The sequence below is a fragment of the Pollicipes pollicipes genome, unplaced genomic scaffold, assembly GCF_011947565.3.
Source record: "Pollicipes pollicipes isolate AB1234 unplaced genomic scaffold, Ppol_2.1 Scaffold_3447;HRSCAF=4054_pilon_pilon_pilon, whole genome shotgun sequence".
Taxonomy (NCBI): Eukaryota; Metazoa; Arthropoda; class Thecostraca; order Pollicipedomorpha; family Pollicipedidae; genus Pollicipes; species Pollicipes pollicipes.
In genome coordinates, this window is record NW_023596297.1 from 24,930,033 (window position 1) to 24,953,636 (window position 23,604).

The 23,604-nt window shown below is 54.7% G+C and overlaps 1 protein-coding gene across 1 annotated transcript; it reads right to left on the reverse strand.

Annotated features, from left to right (window-relative positions):
- Positions 1-5,843: 5,843 nt before the first annotated feature.
- On the reverse strand, positions 5,844-23,278 carry LOC119092337 (uncharacterized). Its single transcript, XM_037215302.1, has 10 exons — positions 23,189-23,278; positions 16,930-17,098; positions 12,069-12,175; positions 11,910-11,987; positions 10,815-10,938; positions 9,906-10,087; positions 8,839-8,985; positions 7,569-7,799; positions 7,072-7,141; positions 5,844-6,556 (listed from the first exon to the last, which is right to left on the reverse strand). Exons 1-9 carry the CDS (start codon positions 23,276-23,278, stop codon positions 7,097-7,099), a joined length of 1,173 nt encoding a protein of 390 aa, XP_037071197.1. The 3' UTR covers positions 5,844-6,556; positions 7,072-7,096.
- Between the last annotated feature and the right edge of the window lie 326 nt (positions 23,279-23,604).

Genomic DNA, 23,604 nt, shown 5'->3' on the forward strand with positions numbered 1-23,604 from the left:
AAGAGAAGAATGGCATGAGAGCTATTTGTCTTAAATCGACTTTCATGGCCTTCCTTTTTCAAACCTTCCTTTCGGCGAGTGTGAAGCTTCCTGTGTTAAAATGTGCATGCTGAGTCCATCATCTCTAACTTCAGCGTTTTGCAATATGGCGAGACTTACATTTTTCCAATTGGGTTTGATAATGAATCAGGGAACCACTATGATAGCGTGCTTACCGCATTTTAAGGAAGTCTTGCCGACAGCTCCATCGGGTGCCAGGGGGGGGGGGGGGGAGGGGGGACGCTACGGGTTGACGCTGAGGCAGACGCAAGTACGGCTGAGAGTTGAACAGTGGGTGCCACGACATTAGTGCTACGGCAAAAACTCTACCGATAGGGAGTGCTACATTAGCTCTCCGCGACATCGCTTCTACTGCAAGGACTTCCATTAACTTTACTTATGCGTGACATTTCTTCTTCTGCCAACACTTATTCGCCACATAAGTGTCACTTGACAAAAGGTGTGTTTCAAACGTGAATTTATACACATTACTCCTACTGCGAGCGGTTTTATATCACGCTAGTGCTTCACAACAAAACTTAAGTGTTGAAAAACTTACTATAATCGCCATTGCGTCTATTGCAAAACCCGGTCTTTACTTATCAACGATATTGATTCTGCTGTCAACATCACGCGCAGCATTTGTGGTTTACGATACAGACCATGCTTCCCAAATCATACCCGCCAGTACCTTCCATTCATAGGTAAAGCCCACCAAAAAATTCGGGAGGGAGTGATTCAAGTGGACATTCCATTGGGTCTGAAGCTGGTCTGACGTTGAACCTGGAAAAATGTCTATTCCGTCAGCCTAAGGTCACATTTTTGAGCCATGCTGAGTTCGGCGAGGGCCTGGCACGATATTTAGTTCAGTTGCAGACAGTGATAGGCTGGCCAGTTCTGAAGTCGGCCTGGCAGATGCCACTATTTCTGGGTCTAAGTAACTATTTCAACAACAAAAAAGAATCACCAAGGGCTACGCGGTTATCTGTCCCCCCCCCCCTCCCCCCCCCCCCCGTCTTCCGCATCTGCAGCCGGGACGTCCAGTTCGATTGGTCTGCCGAGTGCCAGCTAGCTTTCGACAGGCTGAAGCAGGCCCTGACAGAGGCTCTCGTGCTCACCCTGCCCTCGTTTGGCGGCGGGCGGACCACTTTATCCTCAAATGTGATGCATCCGGCTCGGCTGTGAATGCTGTGTTGCTGCAGATGACCCCAGAAGGTGAAAAGGTCATTGCCTACGGCAGTAAGGAGCTATTCTGGGCTCCGCGTAACTACGCCATCACAAAGAGAGAACTCTTAGTACGCGTTGTGGCTATCACTCACTCCAAACACTACCTCTTGGGTGGAAAGTTTTGGCTACGAAGTTATCATTCTAACCTTTATTGGCTGCATAACTTTCGCAGTCCTATGGGCATCCCAGCCTGGTGGAAAGGGACGCTGTCTGCCTTTGATTTTGATATTCAGTACAGATGTGGGATGGCCAACGGCGCGGGCGGTTCCCTGAATCGCAAACCGGCGCAGGACGATCGACGCCCTGAGTCGCAAACTGGCGCAGCCGACCGACGCCCTGAGTCGCAAACTGGCGCAGACAATCGACGCCCTGAGTCGCAAACCGGCGCAGAAGGCCGACGCCCTGAATCGCAAACCGGCGCAGACGGCCGACGCCTGAGACTCAGACCGAGCCGGCTCCCCAGGCGGTCCGTGTTACTGACAGTGCCCATTGGTCCCTCAGCTTTATTCATACAGAACGGGAGGCTGGCCCAGCCATTTCCGAACAGACGAAGCACTTATCTCGGCGCATCAAGTCTCAAAGCCGACATTTACTACACAGCGCGCTGTTGCAACGGCACGCTGCAACGGTGCGCTGCAACGGTGCAGCAATGCGTTACTGCAACGTTGCAGCGCGCCTCTGCCTGCTGTATGGCACTTTGTTCCGTTCGTATCATCTCCGTCCCAAATCAGATGATGAACTTCAATTTGTCCTGCTTGCGTCACTCACGATGTTCGTCCTTGAGTCACTACACAACAGTCCATCCGGTGGACATTGCGGGCCAGAAAAAGTTCTGGCTAAATGCCGTCTCCGTTTCTTTTGGCTGCATCTGGAGAACGGTGTAAAGAGCTCCTGCCGGCAGCGCCGCCGTTGTGAGGGTACGAATGCACCGGTGCCGGCCCCTAGAGCCGCAACAGGTCGCATGCATGCGTTCCATCCATTTAAACTAGTGGATTTAGACATTCTCACTAGCCTACCGGGCACCCCTTTCCGAAATAAACGCTTGCTACTTGTAGTCGATTTCTCTTCAAAGTGAGCAGAAGCCTATCCTTTAACACTCGCCCGGGTGGCCGGCTTGATACCCTTCGCTCGGGTGGGGGCGATCAACAAGGTCAAGTTCCAGGTTGGTGTCCAAAGTGCCCCCAGAACCTAGATAACTGTTTCAAGGCAAAAAGTCACATTTTCATCCAAGGTCAGTGACCTGGTTTGGCCTTTTGAAGGTCAAGGTGACCAAAATCATACAAGATCGCTCTGAGTTTTGCATTTAACTTAGCGACAAAGATTACGCTAGGCAGCATGTTCCTAAAACAAAATGTTGACCTGGGTCACTTTAGGTCAATGACCTATTCTGATCTTTAAGAAGTCCATGGAAGACGTATGGTGCTGTTCCTGCTATCAATAAACTCGAAATGAGCACCAGAAACTATCCCACACAGCAAGCCCTAAAGTATCAAAACAGGTTGGTTTTAGCCTTGGTGTGACCTTCATACCTGACCTAAGGTTAATTTCATACGCTCATTCAACTGTTGTGTTGCCTAGGATAGCATTTCAGATATGTATGGTTTCGCCTAACACTCCATTGTTGGATCAGATTGAAGGATTCTGAAGAAATTGCCTTCGCTGAAACCATGGCCTGACTTTGACCTGCCATAGGTCAGCCACCTTACAAGGCACATCTCAATTCTTGATGCCAAACGATCCGCTATTCAATTATCTACAGCTATGCAAAATCTGGCACGGCTACGCCGCGCCGGTCGGAAACTTCTGGAAAACTCTTCGGGGGGTCAATTTGACCCCCGACCCGTGCGCGTGTTAAATGATGTGTCGGCTGCCAGCGTAGCACAGGTCCTTGTTGACCATTTCATAGCTCGCTTTGGTTGCCCAGTGGAAGTGTACTCCGATCGGGGTGGTTGCTTTGTAAGCGAGGTGTTAGAACTCGCGCGAAAGTGCCTGGGTATCGATAAGTCGACGATTTCCAGCGCCCACCCCCGTGAAAATGGCATTGTGGAATGAGACATTAGGACGGCCATTTCAATGTTTGCTACATTTCTCGATGACAATGCGCGCGACTGCCGAGACGAACACATTCCACTGCTTTTGTTAGCGTATCGCGCTGAGGCGAGCAAGACTGCGGGGTTTTCACAGTACAAACTCCTCTTAGCCCGGCAGCCAAGGCTGCCAGGAGAGGTGGAGCTCAAAATTTCCCACAGCAAAGTCCGGTCAAACAGTGCTGTTGAGTGCTTTGAATGGCTGTGTGAGTCACTTCGTCCTTTTCAAGGGGCTGCCCCTCGCGGCGCAATTGCCCGTCAAAGTACACATATGAGGGCATATGACTAAAAGCTTAATGGGATAAATTTTGACTGGGTGAGCAAGTTCTTCTACACCGAGCCGTGGTCCCAAACGACCAGTACTACAAGTTGCTGCGCCCTTACCGGCGGGCCATCGCCGTAGAGCAGATTGGCGTCATGAGCTGAAGCGTCCGCTTTAGGAGGGGCGCGTAGGACACTCACCGTTCACCATAATAGTTTGGCAACTCTTCTCAAACAGCCGCGTGCATGAAAGCAAAGGGAATCGGTGGACTACGGGCGCTTTCCGCCCTGTAAAACGTCACACTCCAGCTGCCTCCATTTTCTGCCGCCGTGCCCGCTCCCGTAAGCCTCTCGCAGTGCCGGCATCGCCACAGTCTTCGTCGACCGAGAGCTGGGCGGTAATATGGTGCAGTGAAGTGGACCGAGACCCGCGGCACTCTAAAGTAGGCCACAGGCACTGTTTTAGCACCCTGTGAGCATTGGGTCGGTTTCGCTGGTCTGCCAGGTGTCTGCCCATGGACCTCCTTGAGTACGCTACATAATGAGTCATTATCGTGCGTACTGCACTGCCTACCGTTATGTGTATTGTGTTAGTTATACGCCTCCGCACGAAGTTTCGTCGTGTCAGGATTGTCGCGCAATCTCGCCTTCGTCGGTTGACCTCGTCCTGAGGTATTACTCCGCGGTTTATCCACCATATCATTACATAACTTAGCTGAATATAGCATATGAATTAGCATGATTCAACAAAATTTAATTTAGCTTTGCAGGACATTGCAGCGCGTGTCCCGGTAGCCTACTGCTTCGCAAGACGCGAATTGTGTCTGCGCTTTTCTGTTCGATAGCCCTGGACTGGTGATTAGCCCCTGGACTGTTCTCATGCGTCTCATACAGAGATGCTGTCGATAGGTTTGCCGCCCGGAATGGGCATTCGGGACACGCGGCGCGCTCTTGCGTTGATTGCAGACCTCGGTGCCTTTCTTTCATCTCGGGTGTTCATAGTGCGCGCATCAGTCCACGTCTGACTGTGTCCCATCTTTTATTTGCTTGCAATTCCTTTTTCTTGGGGAGGATGCCGTGCCGTTTGGTGAAATCGCATTTGCAACCGCTTGCCTCATTCCTTTTTATCTTGCATATTCAAAACGTGCTTTGCACCTCTATGATATTAATGTTTTTTGCTTCGACGCGTTCGCCTCCCGTGTGTATTTTTGTTAACTAACAAATGCAATAGTTGTTGTAAGTGCCATGACCCGTACCCAGCGCGAGGCCACCGCGAGAAATATTGCCCTTGGGAAATTCTGCTTTGATGGCGAAAGACAAGCAGAGCTGATAAGAAGGCGATAAATACGGTGCGCGTGTTTTCTTGGTCTTTGTGTAATTCGGAATCCCTGTCACTATGAAATCGAATTTTGATGTGGAAAACTAGCTTGATAACATAGCTATCAAATCGGTTGGTTGTTGTGGCCAAAGTCATGAAATGACATGGTTGATCAAATTGAAACATATGAAGCCCAATCCAGTTGCCGACCGAAAACAAAATGACTTAACCCTCTTAGCTCGACCACAGTTCTACATTTTGTTCAAAATCGGTGCCAAATGCTCATTATTGTATTATTACGTCATGCATTCTTACGCCAACTGCGGGAGTCATCAAGATGCGCTTTGGCGGTACGTGTACAGGATATTCCCTGTTCCTTACTATTTTTCTGGTTATACGCTAAGCCAGGAGATAGGCTTGTCGCTTGGAGTTTGGTTTGCTGTGGTTTTGTTTGGTTTTCTGTGGTTGAGGGCGCGCAGGGTTCCATATAGGTGGCTTACTTTTGTTGGTGAGCAGAGTCAGACTACTGGGGCCCATTGAAAGGAAGCAGTATGCAAGAGTGATGCTATGCCTCCGTCGTAACCCGCCTGCAGCATCTCTATCATCTCCCCCTCTCCCTCTCCATCTCCATCTCCCCGTTCCTCTCTCCCTCCCCTCCCCCTCCCTCTGAATTGTTCGTAACAAAAGCACAGTATTCCAGTTTGGATAAAAGTTGTCCAGATCACGACTAGTTACGATGGGAGATGGTGTAGGGCGGGAAATTCTCATACACGTCTGGCTAACTTTTTCCAAAATAGAGCACTCCTTTAAGATTTAAGGAGTTCCTGGAAAGCAAGGGTAGTAAATGTGAGTTTTCCAAAAAAGACTCGATAACTCAGCACCCTTAAAAAATCACCGTTCAAAACAAGTCAAGCTCATGGCGTCTGCATTTGACAAACGATACCAAGACCTAAATGGCATGGAACGCGTACACATACACATTTCCTGGTATACTGTGCGACCCATAAACCGACAGCAGTAATCTATAATGCTACCATGCTATAATGCATGCATCAATCATGCTAATATATATGTTCTTATCTGGAATGTAGGAAGTGCGGGTGCTCTGAACGGAAACATTCATAATATTAGCGTTTCATAAACACTAGTCCTGTTTCCATTCTCAAGCACCTTCGGCTTAGTTCGGAGCAAGCCGTTAACTTGTATTCCGCCAGATCCAGATCGACATTATCCAGGCCCTGGACCCGATCGGATGCTGTTAAAAAGAGAATATTTGTGTCGATAGAAGATAGCTTGGCTCCGAATTGCCGTTTGTGACCCTGTGGAGTACCATGGTTGTCTCCATGATGCATGGCCCATGCACGCTGTCCCATGATGCATGGCCTATTCACGCCGTCCCATGACGCATGGCCTATACACGCCGGAGTGTCCGGCATCAACAACATAAGACACATCTTGGTAGGCGGAGAGGGGCGTAACGAACTGTCGAGCGCGGCCTGTCGCTATCACGCCGGCACTCTAGCCCTGCGGACCTTTCGCGAGCGTCACTGGAGCGACGCCCGCCGCCCGCCGCCGATGATGATGGAAGACTAGACGGCAGCGCTTGAGCCGGTGGCTGCCGCACCTGGGAACAAGCGCAGCGCCACGTGAATGTGCCGCCCCGGGGCCACGCAGGCCAGAGCCGAGCACGTGCCTGTGTGCCCCCGGCGAGCAGAGGCCTTCGTGCGTGCTGCCGGGTGGCCTGGCTCATCACAGCTGACGACGGCTTTCCTGTTTTGATGCTTTTTGCATCCTACATCAGCAGTTTCAAAAGCATTTTGGAGGCAACGGTTGTATACAGCGGCCCGTATGACAAGAAATACGTGGGCGAACAAACGTGTAAGAACTCTGGCGTCCTCCATGGGTCATGTCCCCTCTCCTTCTCTGTGGGTCTTCTGCGGCCTCCCAGTTACAGCGCTGATCGGATTGCTTCCACAGCTTGGACCACAAATGCTCGGTTTACCCCCAGAACGCTAATTTGGACCCATCCTTATCATAGGCTGCCCCCTCCCCCTCATCCGCAGACACGCCACAAAGCCAAGGTTTTTGAGACTAAACCAGCGATAAGAACCTCCACACCTTCCCTGCTTTCAAGCTTACTTAATGAGATGTTTCGGACACGGCTTCACAACTGTTCAGTTTTGATTAGCACTGGGCGTTCGTTCAGCTCCTGCAAGAAGAATGTGTACCATTAAACTGCACACAATATTCAACGTGAACGTTTGCAACATGCAACAGAAACGATGGTGCCGCATGCCTGTGCATAACCCGATCAACAACAAAACCATAGGATTTGGGTGCTGTGTTGTGAATGCTGCTTCATTCAGACCCATCCGCTACACACCGACCCTATACAGCCTACGATATAGCACCCATGTCATGTCATTGGGGCTTTACGACGTACTCAGCTGCTCAGGCTATAAGGCGTCGCCTGCCTCTCACCCTGGCGGGAAGGGCGGGCGCCGCGGGGAATCGAACCCCGTACCTCTGGTTTCCCAGACGCGCAGTGGTTAGCGCAGACGCGTCAACAGACGCGTTAAGCACTACACTACCGGCGCTGCCTACCTTGTCCGAGTCGCAGTCGGTTCTCGGCTCACCTTACTACCGGCGTCCCGTCCAAGCGCCAGCTGCATCTGCGCCAGCTGCCGGAGCAGCAAGGCGTTGCGCGTCTCCAGCTGGCTGTGCTGGTTGCCCAGCTGACGGTGCTCGTCCTCTAGCTCTGCTAGCCGTGCATGGTACCCATCGTTCTCGGCCACGATCCGGACGAGCCGCCGCTCCAGCTGGTCCATGTACTCCTTCTTCTTTCGACGGCTTTCCTGCGCTGAGATCTGGCGAGGATGCAGATAGATCAGGGTCGTGGACAGAGCAGTTGGAAGGTTACGAAGACCGCCAACGGAGCCTGCCGGGCAGGAGGAGTGTTGATACAGTTGCGGTCACAGTTACAGTTGGGTAGTTACAGTTGGGAGGCAAGGCGAGGACCGACGCACATTAAGGCGCGCGGCTGAGCTTTACAGTGATGGCTTACCAGTCATCGGTTTTGACATACCCATGTCTTGAAGATCATTACGTGCAGTTTCCGGCCGTGCCCTTTTTAAGACTTAAAACCCTCTAGTTTCTGAGCTAAACGCCCGTGAAGATGTGCGAACTAATTCGTGCAGACCATTTCAAGGTCATTCAGGTATGTACGACGCCACAGAAATATCATTCAAATACTGCCTCCTCATTGGCCATGCGACATTCAAGGCCAAAAAGAATATTATCGTTCAGTCGTCTGGCTCATTCGGGGTGGATCTCAAACGATTTCGCGCAAGCAGTACAAGTTTCAAACACGAATCACGTTTTATGCTAGATAAAAGAAGTTGGTAGAGGCATACCAATAGCTGTAAGTGAACTTATTTCATAATATCTCATGCTTGCTCCAATATCTTATGTGTGGAACATCCCTTCAACAATCCCGACGCACTGAGGCCCAAGCATGTAACACAATTCTCCGGTCATTTCTGCACAAGTTGCGGGCAGCCATAACCTTTGTGGGGCAGCCCTGTAGTGGAGGCACGCATTACGGCACGGCATGAGCTTGCAAGGCTCCGGAACACCCCTCAACAGATATATACAGCCAATGACAGGACGCATCGATATCTGGTTCTATATGTGCACGTAACAATCTCCTGATGCACCGGGATATTAATGAAGTCACTTAAACAAAACATTAAAGTTACGCCTTTTACCGTAAGGGTTTGTGCATATCCTCGAAGCATCCACAGCCGCTTTCTCGCGCCAGTCAGCTTGCCACCAGGGCTTGGGTAAGATTGCGTTCAATCCCAGCTAAACACAATTTTACATGATGTGGGAGTCGATCGCGCTCACCTTGTTTTTGATTTTCCTCCGAATCTTTTTAAGTGACCTCTCCTCCGTCTTTGACAGCGGCAGCCGAGATGGTACGGTATAACCCTCGGTCACCAGGGTCCGTTTCTCTTCCTCAGTCAGGCATAACGTGTCGTATGCCCCATTTTTCTGTTGGACAAAAGATACACTCAGCTCGCAGCACTTCCAAAGGACGGGCGAAAACAGGGCGCTTCGGTCAACAGCAGGGTTGGCACAGGTATGATACACAGCCCCTGCTGATTAAAAACCCTCCAAAAAATCACTCAAAAACCTCACAAAAATCACAGTCCTCACGCCGGCCGTGCCGGTGCCCCTGTGGGGTGAGCACAGTGTTGAACACCCACTTTGCTGGCTCGTGCGCTTCCACTTTTCCGCCGCCCTTTCAAAACCAATGGGCCACCATACCACATTGCAGCAAGTCACTGTAGCAAGTACCACGCGCTGTCCGCAGGCCGCGCTCCCACGAAACTTGACAATGCACGTTGTCATGTCCGCGTGTGCATCGTGTCCAACTTTCCCCATTCAGCGACCCGCCGTCCGGTCCGGTAACGACGCAATACAAAATGGGATAGACAGACAGGCAGACAGATGCACCATACGTCACTAAAATAAAGATACTCCTTCTGTCTACAATCTTCTATCATGGCACCATATTGTGCCATACATTCCAATATAGGTGGAAATTAAAGTAGTCAATCAGCGAATAGTGCGGCAGCGTTGTGCGGACAAGGTGCGCGTTGAACTTGTCGGGGTCAACAATTTGAAGTAAATCAAGTGAATCAAGGCAAACGGTTCAACAGGAATGTTAAAATATGATGCGGCCATGTAGCCAAAATGTTATCTTTGTATGCCGATGGGATGCAAAGTTGTAAGTCTTCCAGAAGCGAAATTGCAGAGTTGGATCGCGTCGGGTCTGGCCGGTCACTCAGGTACAAAATCATTTAACGCACGCCTTGCGAGCCGCTCCGCGACTCATTCGTATCCAGCGTCGCCGTCCCGACAGCGGGCCCGAGGGCAGGGCCGGGCCACCGGTCCAGGTCCGCACTCACCCAGTGACCGGAGATGAGCGGCGAGGCGATGGTCTGTCTGCAGACGGGCTTGCCGGCCGTCACCAGCACCTTGGGCGACCGCTGGGGGGCGGCGCGCACGGGCGACGCCAGCGAGCCCGTGTGGACGGGTGACGTGCCGCCGTCCGAGTCAGACGATGGAGGAGTTGGCGGCAGCGAGAACGCTGCCACAGCAGGTGAGTGTCACCAACAGGTGTTGGCGGCATCCATATTCACGTCAGTTAACAACCTCTAAATGCTAACAACCTCGTCAGTTAACAACCTCTAAATGCTTGCAAGCGACACTGCGAAGGGTGCGATGTGCCAAGCATGACCCATGCTCACGGTCGAAGATCGCAAAGTGGAATTCAGGGGTGAGCCAACCATGACACGTAAACATAGCGCATATGAGGCGCCGACAAATTCGATGCACAATAAATCAAAGACCGGCTGAAGGTCAAACGTGACCCTTTCCACCGTTCCCGCGGTGAGTAATCGGGCCAAAGTGACCAGGTCTCTCGAGAGGCGCCGACTCGGGTGAGAAGCGGCACAGGAGCGCAATCCTGCCGCTCCAGGGCTGTGCGTTTTTGCCAATGACACGATTGGTGAGGATGGACACCGCGCGCCAGCTGGGCTGGGTCTGGGTCTGGATCTGGGCAGGGGCCGGGGCCGGGGCCGGGGCCGGGGCCGGGGCCGGGGCCGGGGCCGGGGCCGGGGTCGGGGCCTGGGCCGGGACCAGGGCCGGGGCCGGGACGCTGTGTCATCGGAGCCTGCTGTACGACCTCGGTTGACCCGGTCAAACGTGACCCGTTTAGCTACCTTCTGGCTGCCATAGGACGACAGAGATAGGGCTCACCTGACCTGACCTGGTGGTATATCTGGCTACTATATCACGACAGGGACTGGGCTCACCTGAACTGGGTTCGACCTTGACGCTGAGCCGGGGAATGACGGTACCGTCGGCCGTGCGACGAGGAGTGGCTGGCCCGGTCGCCGTCAGTACTATGGTCTGCGGTCGCAACTGGCCAGTTGATACCTGTTGCAAACATAGACATGCTCGTCAGAACAGCGCGACGCATGCTGAAAGCTCCACTGGCCGGCTACTGTCAGATCGCAGAGCGCGGCACCATGACTCAATCACGCGGCGTGGGGGAGCAAGCCACGGGGCACGTGTCAACGCGACGACATGACGGACGGGGTCCATACAAAAAGAAGTCCATCAGGTGATAACAATCGCGATGCTTCAACCCGCGCGAGACAGGGATATGGCGGCTGGAGCGGAGCAGCAGCCGGGGCAGCAGTGTTGGGTCTGATACGTGAGACAGGGATGTGGCGGCTTGAGCAGAGCAGCAGCCGGGGCAGCAGCGTTGGATCTGAGACATGAGACAGGAATATGGTGGCTCGAGCTGAGCAGCAACCCTGGCAGCAGTGCTGGGTCTTGAGACGTGAGACAAGGATACGGCGGCTCGAGCTGAGCAGCAACCCTGGCAGCAGCGTTAGGTCTGAGACGTGAGACAGGAATATGGCGGCTTGAGTTGAGCAGCAGCCAGGGCAGCAGTGTTGGATCTGAGACGTGAGACAGGGATATGGCGGCTCAAACGGAGCAGCAGCCGGGGCAGCAGCGTTGGATCTGAGACATGAGACAGGAATATGGCGGCTCGAGCTGAGCAGCAACCCTGGCAGCAGTGCTGGGTCTGAGACGTGAGACAGGGATATGGCGGCTTGAGTTGAACAGCAACTCCGGCAGCAGTGTTGGGTCTGAGGGGATGACTCTTCTAGTCACCAGGAACACGGCCAGGGCAAGTGTTGGGTCTGAAGCGACCACGCTACTGGTCAGCACGATCGCGGAATACGGCTAAACAGAGTGCCTGTTGATCTGCACGAATGAATAGCGCCTTTCTGTCGCACTGTGCAGCCAAGTCGCACACAACATAAGACGGCGGCATGCTGCCGTGTGAACGAGCAGACCGACGAGTGCTCTGTGTGCGCCGACGGACAGATGGATACCTTGGCCGCGTGGACAGCGCCGCCCGGCAGCACCTGTCGGCCCTGCTGCGCCTGAGCGATGAGGCGATTGGCCACCGGCTGCGGCGCCGCACCGCCGGCGGCTGCTGGCAGCCGCACCTGCTGCTGTGGCGGCTGCCGAGTGGGGCCGGAGGCGGCGGCCGAGCGGCGCTTCAGCACGGGCTTCAGCACGGTAACCTTCTGGTCTCTGTCGTCCACCCCGGATGCCTTCCACATCGAAATCGCCGGGAAACACTCGCTCTCCATCTCTGCAACGACGTCCACACACCGTGGTTAGCGCGGGGCTGGCTCTCCATCTCTACAGCAGTGGCAAATGTTGGGGTCTGCACGGCAGATGTTATCTCATCGCTTGCTCTTCATACCTGCATCTAATCTCGCGCCGTACGGCGGGTTCGCATGATGAGGACGATAATCCACAGCCAGCCTCTCAACAACAACAAAGATGTTTCATAAGCGTCTTCTCATTGAGATTTGACCAAACAACTTGATGCAATACGACGCAATACGATGAGACGGATAAAACCATTGGTTATGTGACACCTAAAACGAATTTGCTCCACGGTGGTATTCATTCTTGAGCATGGATACCACGGCCAAAAATTCCACGACTTATGCAAGTATATGCATATATATATATATATATATATATATATATATATATATCCCTCTCTCTCTCCCTTTCCTTCTCCCCCCCTCCCTCTCCCTCCTATCCCCTATCCTCTCTCTCTCGCTCTCTCTCTCTCTCTCTCTCTCTCTCTCTCTCTCTCTCTCTCTCTCTCTCTCTCTCTCTCTCTCTCTCTCTCTCTTGCGCAGACTCTCTCATGTTTGTGATATGCCAGAGGTGCATCAGTTTTGCAACATGCATTGCTGGTGGCAATCCGATTTAGCACCGCTTTCTGAGAAATATATGCATATAGTTCTCATCTTCCCAGAGACTGGGTCCAAAGCGCCTTTTCCTGATGTTCCAAGCATGGAACCAAACCTTGACGTTCCCATTAACTTGCACGCAGCAAAACGTGAAACAAAGAAACGCGTAAGCGCATTGTTGTTCCCGTGCCAAATTATGAAAACGGCCTAATGATGCAGAATTACAGTATTTCATTTTACCGCACAAACGACAACTGGTGGAGCAAACTTCCAGAGCTAGCAATTCCCGCTCTCAATAGGTCATGTGTCAAAAGAGTTCTTACCAAACCCTAGGGCATTTCACCTCTCACTTGCAAAATATGTGATGAGGCATCGTCGCTACGGGTGCCGAGATCCTTCGCCACCGCCCCATCACATGGCCACGAGTCATCCTTGAAGCACCCGCCACGTTCACCAGATGGATCACCCATGACGTATAAGAAGCGACACTTCACTCTCGCCATCCGAGCCCCAACCTGCCCCAGGGATGTCAGCATTCCTGGCCGCGGCTGTCCGTCGTCCCGCGGGTGGGACCGGCCGCGGCTGTCTGTTGCCCTCGGGTGGGGTCGGCCGCGGCTGTCCGTCACCCCTCGGGTGGGACTGGCCGCGGCTGTCTGTTGCCCAGTGGGCGGGACCGGCCGCAACCGTCCGTCGTCCCGTGAGCGGGGCCGGCCGCGGGACGAGGCTGTCCGTCGCCTCGAGGGTGGGACCGGCCGAAGATGTCCGTCGCCTCAAGGGTAAGACCGGCCGAGGCTGTCCGTCGCCTCGAGGGTAAGACCGGCCGAGGCTGTCCGTCGCCTCGAGGGTAAGACCGGCCGAGGCTGTCCGTCGCCTCGAGGGTGGGACCGGCCGCGGCTGTCCGTCGCCTCGAGGGTGGGACCGGCCGAAGATGTCCGTCGCCTCGAGGGTGGGACCGGCTGCGGCTGTCCGTCGCCTCGAGGGTGGGACCGGCCGAAGATGTCCGTCGCCTCAAGGGTGGGACCGGCGAGGCTGTCCGTCGCCTCGAGGGTGGGACCGGCTGCGGCTGTCCGTCGCCCCTCGGGTGGGACCGGCCGAGGCTGTCCGTCGCCCCTCGGGTGGGACCGGCCGAGGCTGTCCGTCGCCTCGAGGGTAAGACCGGCCGAGGCTGTCTGTTGCCCAGTGGGTGGGGACCGGCCGCGACCGTCCGTCGCCCCTTGAACAGGGCCGGCCGAAAATGTCCGTCGCCTCGAGGGTAAGATCGGCCGAGGCTGTCCGTCGCCTCGAGGGTGGGACCGGCTGCGGCTGTCCGTCGCCCCTCGGGTGGGACCGGCCGAGGCTGTCCGTCGCCTCGAGGGTGGGACCGGCCGAAGATGTCCGTCGCCTCGAGGGTGGGACCGGCTGCGGCTGTCCGTCGCCTCGAGGGTGGGACCGGCCGAAGATGTCCGTCGCCTCGAGGGTGGGACCGGCTGCGGCTGTCCGTTGCCCGTGGGTGGGAGGCCGGACGAAGATGTCCGTCACCTCGAGGGTGGGACCGGCGGGCTGTCCGTCGCCTCGAGGGTGGGACGGCCGGGGTCTGTTGCCCAGGGTGGGACCGGCCGAGGTGTCCGTCGCCTCGAGGGTGGGACCGGCCGCGGCTGTCTGTTGCCCAGTGGGTGGGACCGGCCGAGCTGTCCGTCGCCTCGAGGGTGGGACCGGCCGAAGATGTCCGTCGCCTCGAGGGTGGGACCGGCCGCGGCTGTCCGTCGCCCCGAGGGTGGGACCGGCCGAAGATGTCCGTCGCCTCGAGGGTGGGACCGGCTGCGGCTGTCCGTCGCCCCTCGGGTGGGACCGGCCGAGGCTGTCCGTCGCCTCGAGGGTGGGACCGGCCGAAGATGTCCGTCACCTCGAGGGTGGGACCGGCCGCGGCTGTCCGTTGCCCCGTGGGTGGGACCGGCCGCGGCTGTCCGTCGCCCCGTGAACAGGACTGGCCGCGGATGTCCGTCGCTCCGTGGGTAGGACTAGCATGATGCCTCAAACTCCTTGCTGCTTTGGGGTGCATCAACTACGCTGGTTATCCGGGAGGTCTCAAACTCCAGAAGTCGCAGTTCCAGCGACTGATCCTGATGCACGCTACAAAGCAGTGGTCGTCAAATCATTTTCAACGGTGGTTGAGTGATGGCAGGCAGGTGCTTGTCGTTCACGAAGGATACAAGGGAGTGTTACACATTTGCATGATGTTTTAAAGTGAAATACCCATCTTGAAGATCATTCTGTGCAGTTCACCGTCCGGCCCTTCTAAAGACGTAATCCTCTCGAATTTCTGAGCTACCCGCGAAGATGTGAAGACTTTTTCGGATAGACCATGTCAACGCCAGCCAGGTATCCATGATGTCATAATAACGTCATTCAAATCCAGCCATTTCGTTAAGGATGCAGAGATCAAGGTCGACCAGAATGTAATTGTCAAGTCATTCACATCTGGCTTTCGTGAGCACGATTTCCAGATATAACGGCCGTCAATTAGCTTTAAATCAATGTTGTGCAGGGTACGATGACGTAACCAAGTAATGACGAAATGTAGAGCATAGATACAGAAACAAATTGTGCTGTCTTGAGCAGCCTTTTTCAGTACAAAGCATTACTGATCAGTGAAGTTATCTCATCGTTTACGATGCTTGCTTAAATATCTTCAAAAGTGGACCATTCCCTTTACGTAAAATGCGACGTCCGTTTGTGAAGGGCACGAACAAGTCATGCAGGGTTGGGTTTTTGTCACCGTTGCATTAGTGGTCTTGCTTTACGACACAACTGGAGGGGCACTTGTCCGCTGACTCGTGTGACACCTCGTTTATGAAGTCAGACGTGGCGCGGCCCTCCTGCCCCCGACTGACAACTGCCAACATTTGCTGAAAGCAGAGCCCAAGTATGGTCGTGCGCTAGTCATAGCGTGCGGAGCACAGAAATATCGTCCCAAACAACCACCGTACGCCTCACAGGCTGCAATCGGCGCACTACGCCACTCGCCCGCGTTCCGGCCGCCGGTCCGTCTTTCAGCAGTCATGACGGCGCATTTTAGTAGCCACGATCGGTGGCAGCGTCGTCAGCCGGCGGCCGGCGGGTTCAACGGCGCCGTGCCAAGCCGGAGGACGGCCGGCGGCGGCCGACCACTGTCAGCAGACTCGCTCTCGAGTCAGCCGGCAGCGGGAAGCGGCCGTCTCCTTGGCCAAGTGCGTCCAGAACATGCCTGGATCATGAGCACCTTTGTCCAGGTCTAAGTATGGACATCGAAGGGATAAGACGTTCGGTGTTCGACCACAGCACCAGCGATGTGCGTACAAGGCCAATGTCACCGGTTAGTGAAAGAAAGAAAGTTATTTATGGTATCGAATACGTGATTTGACTACTGGTCTTCTCTCCGAAAAATGTGTCTTTATTTGGCCTTTCCGTTAATATGTAAAAGCAACAGAAAAAATACAGAGTAATTTAGCGGTCTTGGCAGCGATGCAGCGTGAGCGATCAGTTCAACACAAACTAAGCTGCGTTTTAAACAGGAGATATCTCCTTAATCCATCCAAGAAGCCCGAGACGTTACGTACATGTGCCGGCATGGAACCGCTCGGAAGTGTCGCCCGCCCCAGTTATCTCAGCGAGGCGGGGAACGGGCGAGCGACGGGACAAGAGAGCGCGACCGCCAATGGACGACCTTGACCCCAGCGGTGACCGGTGCCGGCCGGGGTCGCTGACCCTTTAACTGCACGGCGCGCCGCGCGCCACACCGTCCGGCTCCAGGCCGGCAGAACAGGAATGCAGCCCGACCGTGCCCGGCCACACGGAGGTCAGAAGAGTGTCCGACACTCGAAACATACTGCCAACGAGGGTGTCAGAGGGCAACGCTTCCGTCAGGCCTTCAGGGCGCGCTACTAGAATGTCGGGTGACGACACCCACAAATATTTGCGGCGTCTGCCGTCACGTTGTGTGAGAAGAGTGTCAGGTACTCGTAGCAGACATTCAGTGGGGTGTCGGACGTTAGGCGTCAGCTGCTGATGGAGCGTCTGTCATTCGATACGACAACTGGCGCTTAGGTTTTGGGTAACGGACGTCAGGAGCTGATCCGCATTGTCACCAGCCTATCCCCCTCTCTGCGTCCTCTCTCACCGTCCACCTCTTCCTTGACGATGACCATGGCTTGGTCGGCCTCGGCGCTGCAGTAGGAGTGTTCGGTCTTGATGGGCAGGCTCGCCTCCGTGATCATGCGGTCCCGGAGCACCACGGACTCTGAGCAGTTCATGGAAGGGTGCCACTGACCGTCGCCCTCCGGCAGGCCCTGCGGCGGAAGGGCCAGGACCCGCGTCATCAGTCAGGCCTGACGGGGCTGCGCGCACGCGGGCTCCAACGAGACAATGCGCTGTAAGGTTAGTGTGAATTATACGGATCTATACACGTTAGGTATCTGTACGCTCATGGAACGCTATGAGAGGCAACAGCCCCGTGACCGCTCGCTGAGCAGAAACCATCTGATATCCTCGGGCGGGGGTGCACCCGTCACGTGACCGTTTGGAGTCACGGCACAATCTGGTGGGTTCCACGATAGAACTTCTAACGCAACTCCTGCTAACGCCTAAACTTCCACTACATGACGTCAAAGGCAAAACATTCCCCGCGACATTACATCTGATGCAAGAATTTGTCATGCATACGATTTATGCGGCACAACACAAATGCTTCTGCGCGTCATTATTTCTATGCAACAAGCCTTCTACGCGAAAACTTTCACGTGACGTCACGTCTTATGCAAGAACATCTAGCGCATAACTTCTACAAGTCAAAACTTACGGCAAAAATCTTCCACATGACATTGCTTCTAATGTAAGAACTGCTACCGCATAAGCTTCTACGCAAAATAACTTCTAATGCAAAGACTTCTCCACGACATCACCTCTAATGCAACACAAAAAAGCTTCTGACGCAAGAGCTTCTTATGCAAATAGCTTGAATGCGCTCCCCCTGAAGGTACCGAGAGTGTGTTCCGAAGTTCGAACATAAAGCTCTCGCGCCGACAGGGCTTCCTCGCCGTCTCTTTAAGGCTTGGCTCGCTTTTCCGTACCGGGGTTCTCTGCTCACTGCCACTACCAGGGGCCTGTGACTGATTGCTCTACCAGTGGGTCAGAACCGGGAACTTACCTCTGGATCAGTTCTCCCACTGTAACTGAGGCCCAAAGTGGTGCTGCGATGTTCTGAATAGCATTCCGGTTTCCTGGATCTATCCCAGTTTTACCAATAGACCTACTGGCTTGCATGACCCTGATCGGCACCTCATGAAACCGCTTAGTTTAGTGCTAGGGGCCCTGACCCCTGACAACACATTATATAAAGCTTCAAAACTCCTCCCCCCCCCGTATCTTGACCGGAAACACGGGGCCCGTTGCGTGTTGTATAGAGCAAATTGACTCGAAATCCCAATGTGCTTACAAACCACTTTGAAAACGTTTCCCTCCTCGATGTAATGATTGTTGTGAAACTTGTGTTGTTCTTCAGCACACAGGTCATCTGTTATTAGACAACGTAGGGGGTTTGCGTCCGTTCTACAGGTTAAGTGTGCGGAAATTGATAATGGCTCCCTGTGCTACTGTAATGAACAGCCACATCTGCCCCTGAGTCATGCAGAGCAGCCGGGAACGGACAACCTAACAAGTCTGAGCTAAGAGCTGGAGAGCGCCAGGACTTGCTGAGGTAATCGTCATTGCCCGTGTAACCAGCTGTGACGCCGGACAGCAAGTGATATCATCTCTCGTCATCGCTGCAGGAGTGCAGAGGATAGCCACCCACGGTTATCTCAAGAGACCTGCTGCTGCAGCCATCCACAGGCGCTGTCTGTGCGGACGGCAGTGCACGGGGTGGAAGAGGAGGCGGGGATGTTGGGCAAGGGTCATGGGGCTGGGTGTGCCGGGGTCGGCACCGCCCACCGGTCCGGTCCGGTTCTCCGGCACCGGGGGCCGGTGACCGAGCGGTCGCAAGGTGTGATGATCCGATTACGCCCCAGCTGACCCAGTCTTGTGGCTGCCGCCCCCTCCCCTCCCCCAAATGCAACTATGTCTATGGGCGGCTTTGCACTGGGTTCGGAAAGAGTCGAAACTATCACGCAGCCTCATAAGATGTGAGCTAATGGTATTCGCGCAAAGCTGCCTTGATGGTTCTTTCAGGGTGTTGTCTCTGCCACCCGTCCAGATAAGGCGCATTAAAGACGCAGTAACACGTGATCCAACACCCTTTCAGTAGTTATAATTTCGAAATCAATTGTGGGACAGAGAGACACAGAAACGCCCAAAAAGATCCACTTTGACACGGTATTAGCAGAATACCAACAGCAGTGCCTTTCTAGCACGAGGCAAATATGCGATGTCGCGTGTTCAAGGTACGAAATGTAATGATATATGACATGTCCTATGCTTTCTCTCGAGATGTCCTCCTGCAACTTTTTTATATCTCTCTGCAGGGTGTTGCCAATGCATGCGGGGCGTAATAATCGAGCGGTTATCTTGTCGGACTCCCACGTGGAGGCCCGGGTTTCAATCCCGGTGGCTCCATAGACCCTGGAGCGCTAATGTGGCCAGTGTAGTCGTTGGCTTTCCATAAAAGGGCGTGACAACGTGCGTTGCATTCCTTGAGAGTGCTCCACATTTGCCTGGGGTTTGAACTGAAATAGCCAACTGCAATTCATAGGCCACCCTTCTTAAGACCTAAGCCCCTCTAGTTTTTTAGCTAGACGCCCGCAAAGATATGCGGACTTTTTCGGGGCAACCATTTCACACCCAGGTATCCACGTCATCCTAACGTCATTCACATCCTGTCATCCCATTAGCCATGTGGCAATCAAGGCAAAACAAATAGAATTGTCAAGTCGATCATGTCTCACATCCGTGAACACGATTTCCAGATAAAACGGTGGTCAATTAGCTCTTAACCAATACTGTGTAAGGTACGTTGACGTAATCAAACAATGACATATCGAGGAGCATACTTACTACACCGAGAAATTGTGTTGTCTAATGTCTTGAAATGAGGAGCATTCCATTTACAGCATTGCGGTAGTTGCAGTACTGGCAGTGAAATATGCATACTGTATATTACTGGAGCATGAAGCATTGTGGACCGAAGCATAATGTGCATACCGTGCTTCTTACGCTCCACGGTATTTGCCAGGTGACATGACATTTACCAGGTGATGTGGGCCTTGTGACCGGGGATACAGCCAGGGTGGTCCCAAGGGAGGGGTCCGGAGCTCGGTGAGTAAGCATCACATCAACTTGCAACGCCCACGCCCACGTCCACGTCCACGTCCACGCCCACGCCCACGCCACCGCCCACGCCCACGCCCACGCCCACGCCACGTCCACGCCCACGCCCACGCCCACGCCCACGCCCACGCCCACGCCCACGTCCACACCCACACCCACGCCCACGTCCACGCCCACGAACACGAACACGAACACGAACACGAACACGAACACGAACACGAACACGGAACACGAACACATGCACGCACATGCACGCACACATGCACGCACACAAATGGCCAATACGACACATGACGGAACTGATTCGCTTCCCGACGCAGAAGAGGGATCGCTGGGCCTTGCTGCTGACCGGTGTGCAAATATCCACCGATTTATACCCTATCCGAATATTGTCTGGCACTTCTCAGTAAACTGGGCGCACTGTAAGCCTGCTGCAGCCTCTGTTTGATATGTGGGCAGGCGTAAGGATTCTCAAAAGCTGGGAATATTTCACTAGGCTACACATCTTTCAATTAATGGCTGATGCGTTCTTGATTTGTTACCACCAAACACCGCTTTGGTCTCTGGGGCCCCACTATCGCCACTCTGTGACGTCACGCCCTCCATGACGTGGCGGTAACGACAGTTGTCGCTGGCAGAGCGGCGCTCCCGGCGCGCTACCAACGCTGCAGCGCCGCCCGGCCGAGTGCACGGTGCATCTGGCAAGGCAGTGAGCAGACACGACGGTCCGCAGGGGTCATCAGCAACAGCTGCTGCCACAACCAGCTCCCGAACGGAGCAGCCACAGACGGACGAAGCCGCAATCGACTCAGCCGCGACCCGAATGCCATCGGGCTGAACCTGCAGGCCACATCACGACCCATCGACTCAGCCGCAACTGAATGTTGTCGGGCCAAACCTGCATGCCACATCACGACCCGCTGCGCATCGCGCATGCCTCCCGCTGGCCGCTGCGGACCTGAAACCGGTCAACGGGCGGGGCGCCGGTCACGACGGCGGCCAGCGCGTGCAGGCTCTCCTCACGGCTGCGGCGGACTGGGGGAGGGGAGGGGCGGGGCGGGCGGGGGAGGGGAGGTAGAGGCGGGGGGCGGGGAACACGGCCGACGGAAGGCGCTGCTCGACTGCCGAAAGCGGCGCGTGCCGCCGGAAGCCCGCCGGTCGCACGGCACGGCAGCAGACGCGCTGGAGCGTGACGGATGCGGCCAGCGTGACGCCGTAGCGTCTGACATACGTGACGGACGACAGCCGTGGATGAACGTGACGAACGTGCCAGACGTGAAGGTGACGAACGTGCCAGGCGTGAAGGCGATGGACGTGCCAGGCGCGAAAGATAAAGAACGCCAAAGACGTGGCGAGCGGGTGTGATAATTACGATAGTCGTAACGGACAATACGGCGTGATACCAATCACAAGGCGCTGTAAGCGACGGAGCGTGAGGCGCACCGGCCACGGCGCCGGCCGGCTAGCTCATCACGACCGTTCAGTTTGCCTCAGCTTCACGTAACCACACCGTTTCAGCCGGCCGTTGCGTTGACATGAACAGGAAATTGTTCACTAAATGACGCATAAAACGCAGGGTATTATCAACCACTGCACACAAATTATACGGCAGACAAACTGAAATTGTATATAGGACCTCTTTCTGCATTTCACAAAGCCCAATGCATGCGATTTTCGATCCTAATCGTTGACATGACATTTGACATTTTCGTCTCCTGCTGAAAGACCTTCCGCCATTGGTAACTGGTAATACGTTCACAGCGGTTGATTGAGCACGATCATGTTCAATTAACTTGATTGTGATGAACACGGTACGACTGGCGCTCGAATAGATCGCGGCATACTGTTTGCTCGCTAAAACTGGAGTAGATCGCAGCATACTGTTTGCTAGCTACACTGGAATAGATCGCGGCATACTGTTTGCCAGCTACGCTCGCCTACCAGCCAGGAATGTCATATGACCGTTGACAAGCGCGACGCCAATACGACTGTACCAGATAACAGAGTCTATCGGTGATATGCCACCTGAAACGACATATCTCGATGCCCCCTGAACTCCACGCGACCAGCAAGGATCGAGGGGCAGCGTAGAGACGCGTACATTCGGTCACTGGGTCGGCCGGCACAAACTTCGCCCCTTGAACGTACGTGAGTGCACATTTGTAACGTCCACCGGCAGTGGACTTGGACCTTGCACCTTGGTCGCACAGTGGTGTACCCTTGAAGCAGCCAGGACAATAAGTGTGGCAGACATTTGCTTATGCACTTTCAGCCGAGAGTAATCAGGCCGTGGTTAGTCAAAGGGCAAGGTTAATATTGCGCAATGTGCTTCCAAAACCCGAATATCCTTAACGCATATTTGGGGAATCGCTTTACGCCTCTTGGAGAATCACCTGTGGGCTTGAATAACCACGGATTTGCAATTGAGAGGATGAAACAAAACCGGTGCGAGACCACCGTGAGTGGCACCGAAAGTGTCAGCACACGCGCACTCCGCTCTGGGGTGTGTTAGGGAGCGCATGTGACTACCGGGCACTGTTACATTCAGCCCGTTCAGCCTTCAGTGTGCGGCCCGCTGTAATAGTGTTTGGCCTGGGTCAACCATTGATCAAGCTCGCTGCGTCTGAATGTCAACGTAGGTCAGTGACTTATAACAATCTTCCTTGGCAAAAGGCATACGCACGTGAGGAAATGACACCTTCAGGGCTGAGGAAGAATGCAAACAGAAAAAAAACATGCGGATTGAGTGCTTCTGGCCGTGCTTATTGTACAATATAAGAGGTAAATGCCAACTTAAGACGGTGGCCTACAATTTGTTCAGGGTTAATAACACTCGCAGGTAAACCAGCGACGCTGTCGATTTGGAATGTTAATTGCATATCCACACTGTGCAACCAGAGAGGTCACTGAAAACCTGACGCACAGTTCATCTAGGTCAGTGACCTTTGGTGGCATCAGAGCACGTTTCAGAGATCAGGCTGGCCTTGCAATCTGCGTTGTGCAGAACAGTTCAGTGCATACAATTTTTCTGCGACATCAGCGTTTTCAGTCGCTTGCAACACTGCACCACAGTGCAGGACGTGCAGCGGCCATATGGCCCGGCCGCCGCCGACACTCACCGTGTCAAGTACCTCCGACGGCCCCCAGATGTCGCCCATGTCACCGCCGCCGAACTCCAGCACGTTCTTGTCCAGGTCCAGCGCCTCCATGCTGTCTGATCGTCCTTGCACGCACCTCGCCGGCGCCACCCCCGCCTACATGCACCGCCGCCGCCCTCCCCGCCGGTGTCCGCGCGCGCACGGCCGGTGCGCGGCCGGCCGGCCGGCGCGCCAGCTGGTGCCTGCCGCTGCACGTGGTGCGCACCCGGCCCGAGTCGGTCGTTCGCCCGGCCGCAGGCCAGGCCGCGTCGGCCGACGGTCGGGCCGGCCGCCCCGCGACCGGTTTTCGCAGGCGTTTCGCGGGCGGGAGGCGGGGCGGGCCGGGCCGGGCTCTTCTACGGCTTATAAGCTGGTCGGTCACGAGGCCACGGACTTTC

Bases quoted from the DNA above. Each gene is read 5' to 3' on its own strand.
- LOC119092337 (XM_037215302.1), bottom strand. From the start codon at position 23,278: ATGGAGGCGCTGGACCTGGACAAGAACGTGCTGGAGTTCGGCGGCGGT. The intron at 10,088-10,814 runs GTGAGCCCAGTC...CTGCTGTGGCAG, and splicing joins CAAGGTCGAACCCAGTTCAG to CGTTCTCGCTGCCGCCAACT. The intron at 7,800-8,838 runs GTGAGCGCGATC...CATCCTCGCCAG, and splicing joins GGAGGAAAATCAAAAACAAG to ATCTCAGCGCAGGAAAGCCG.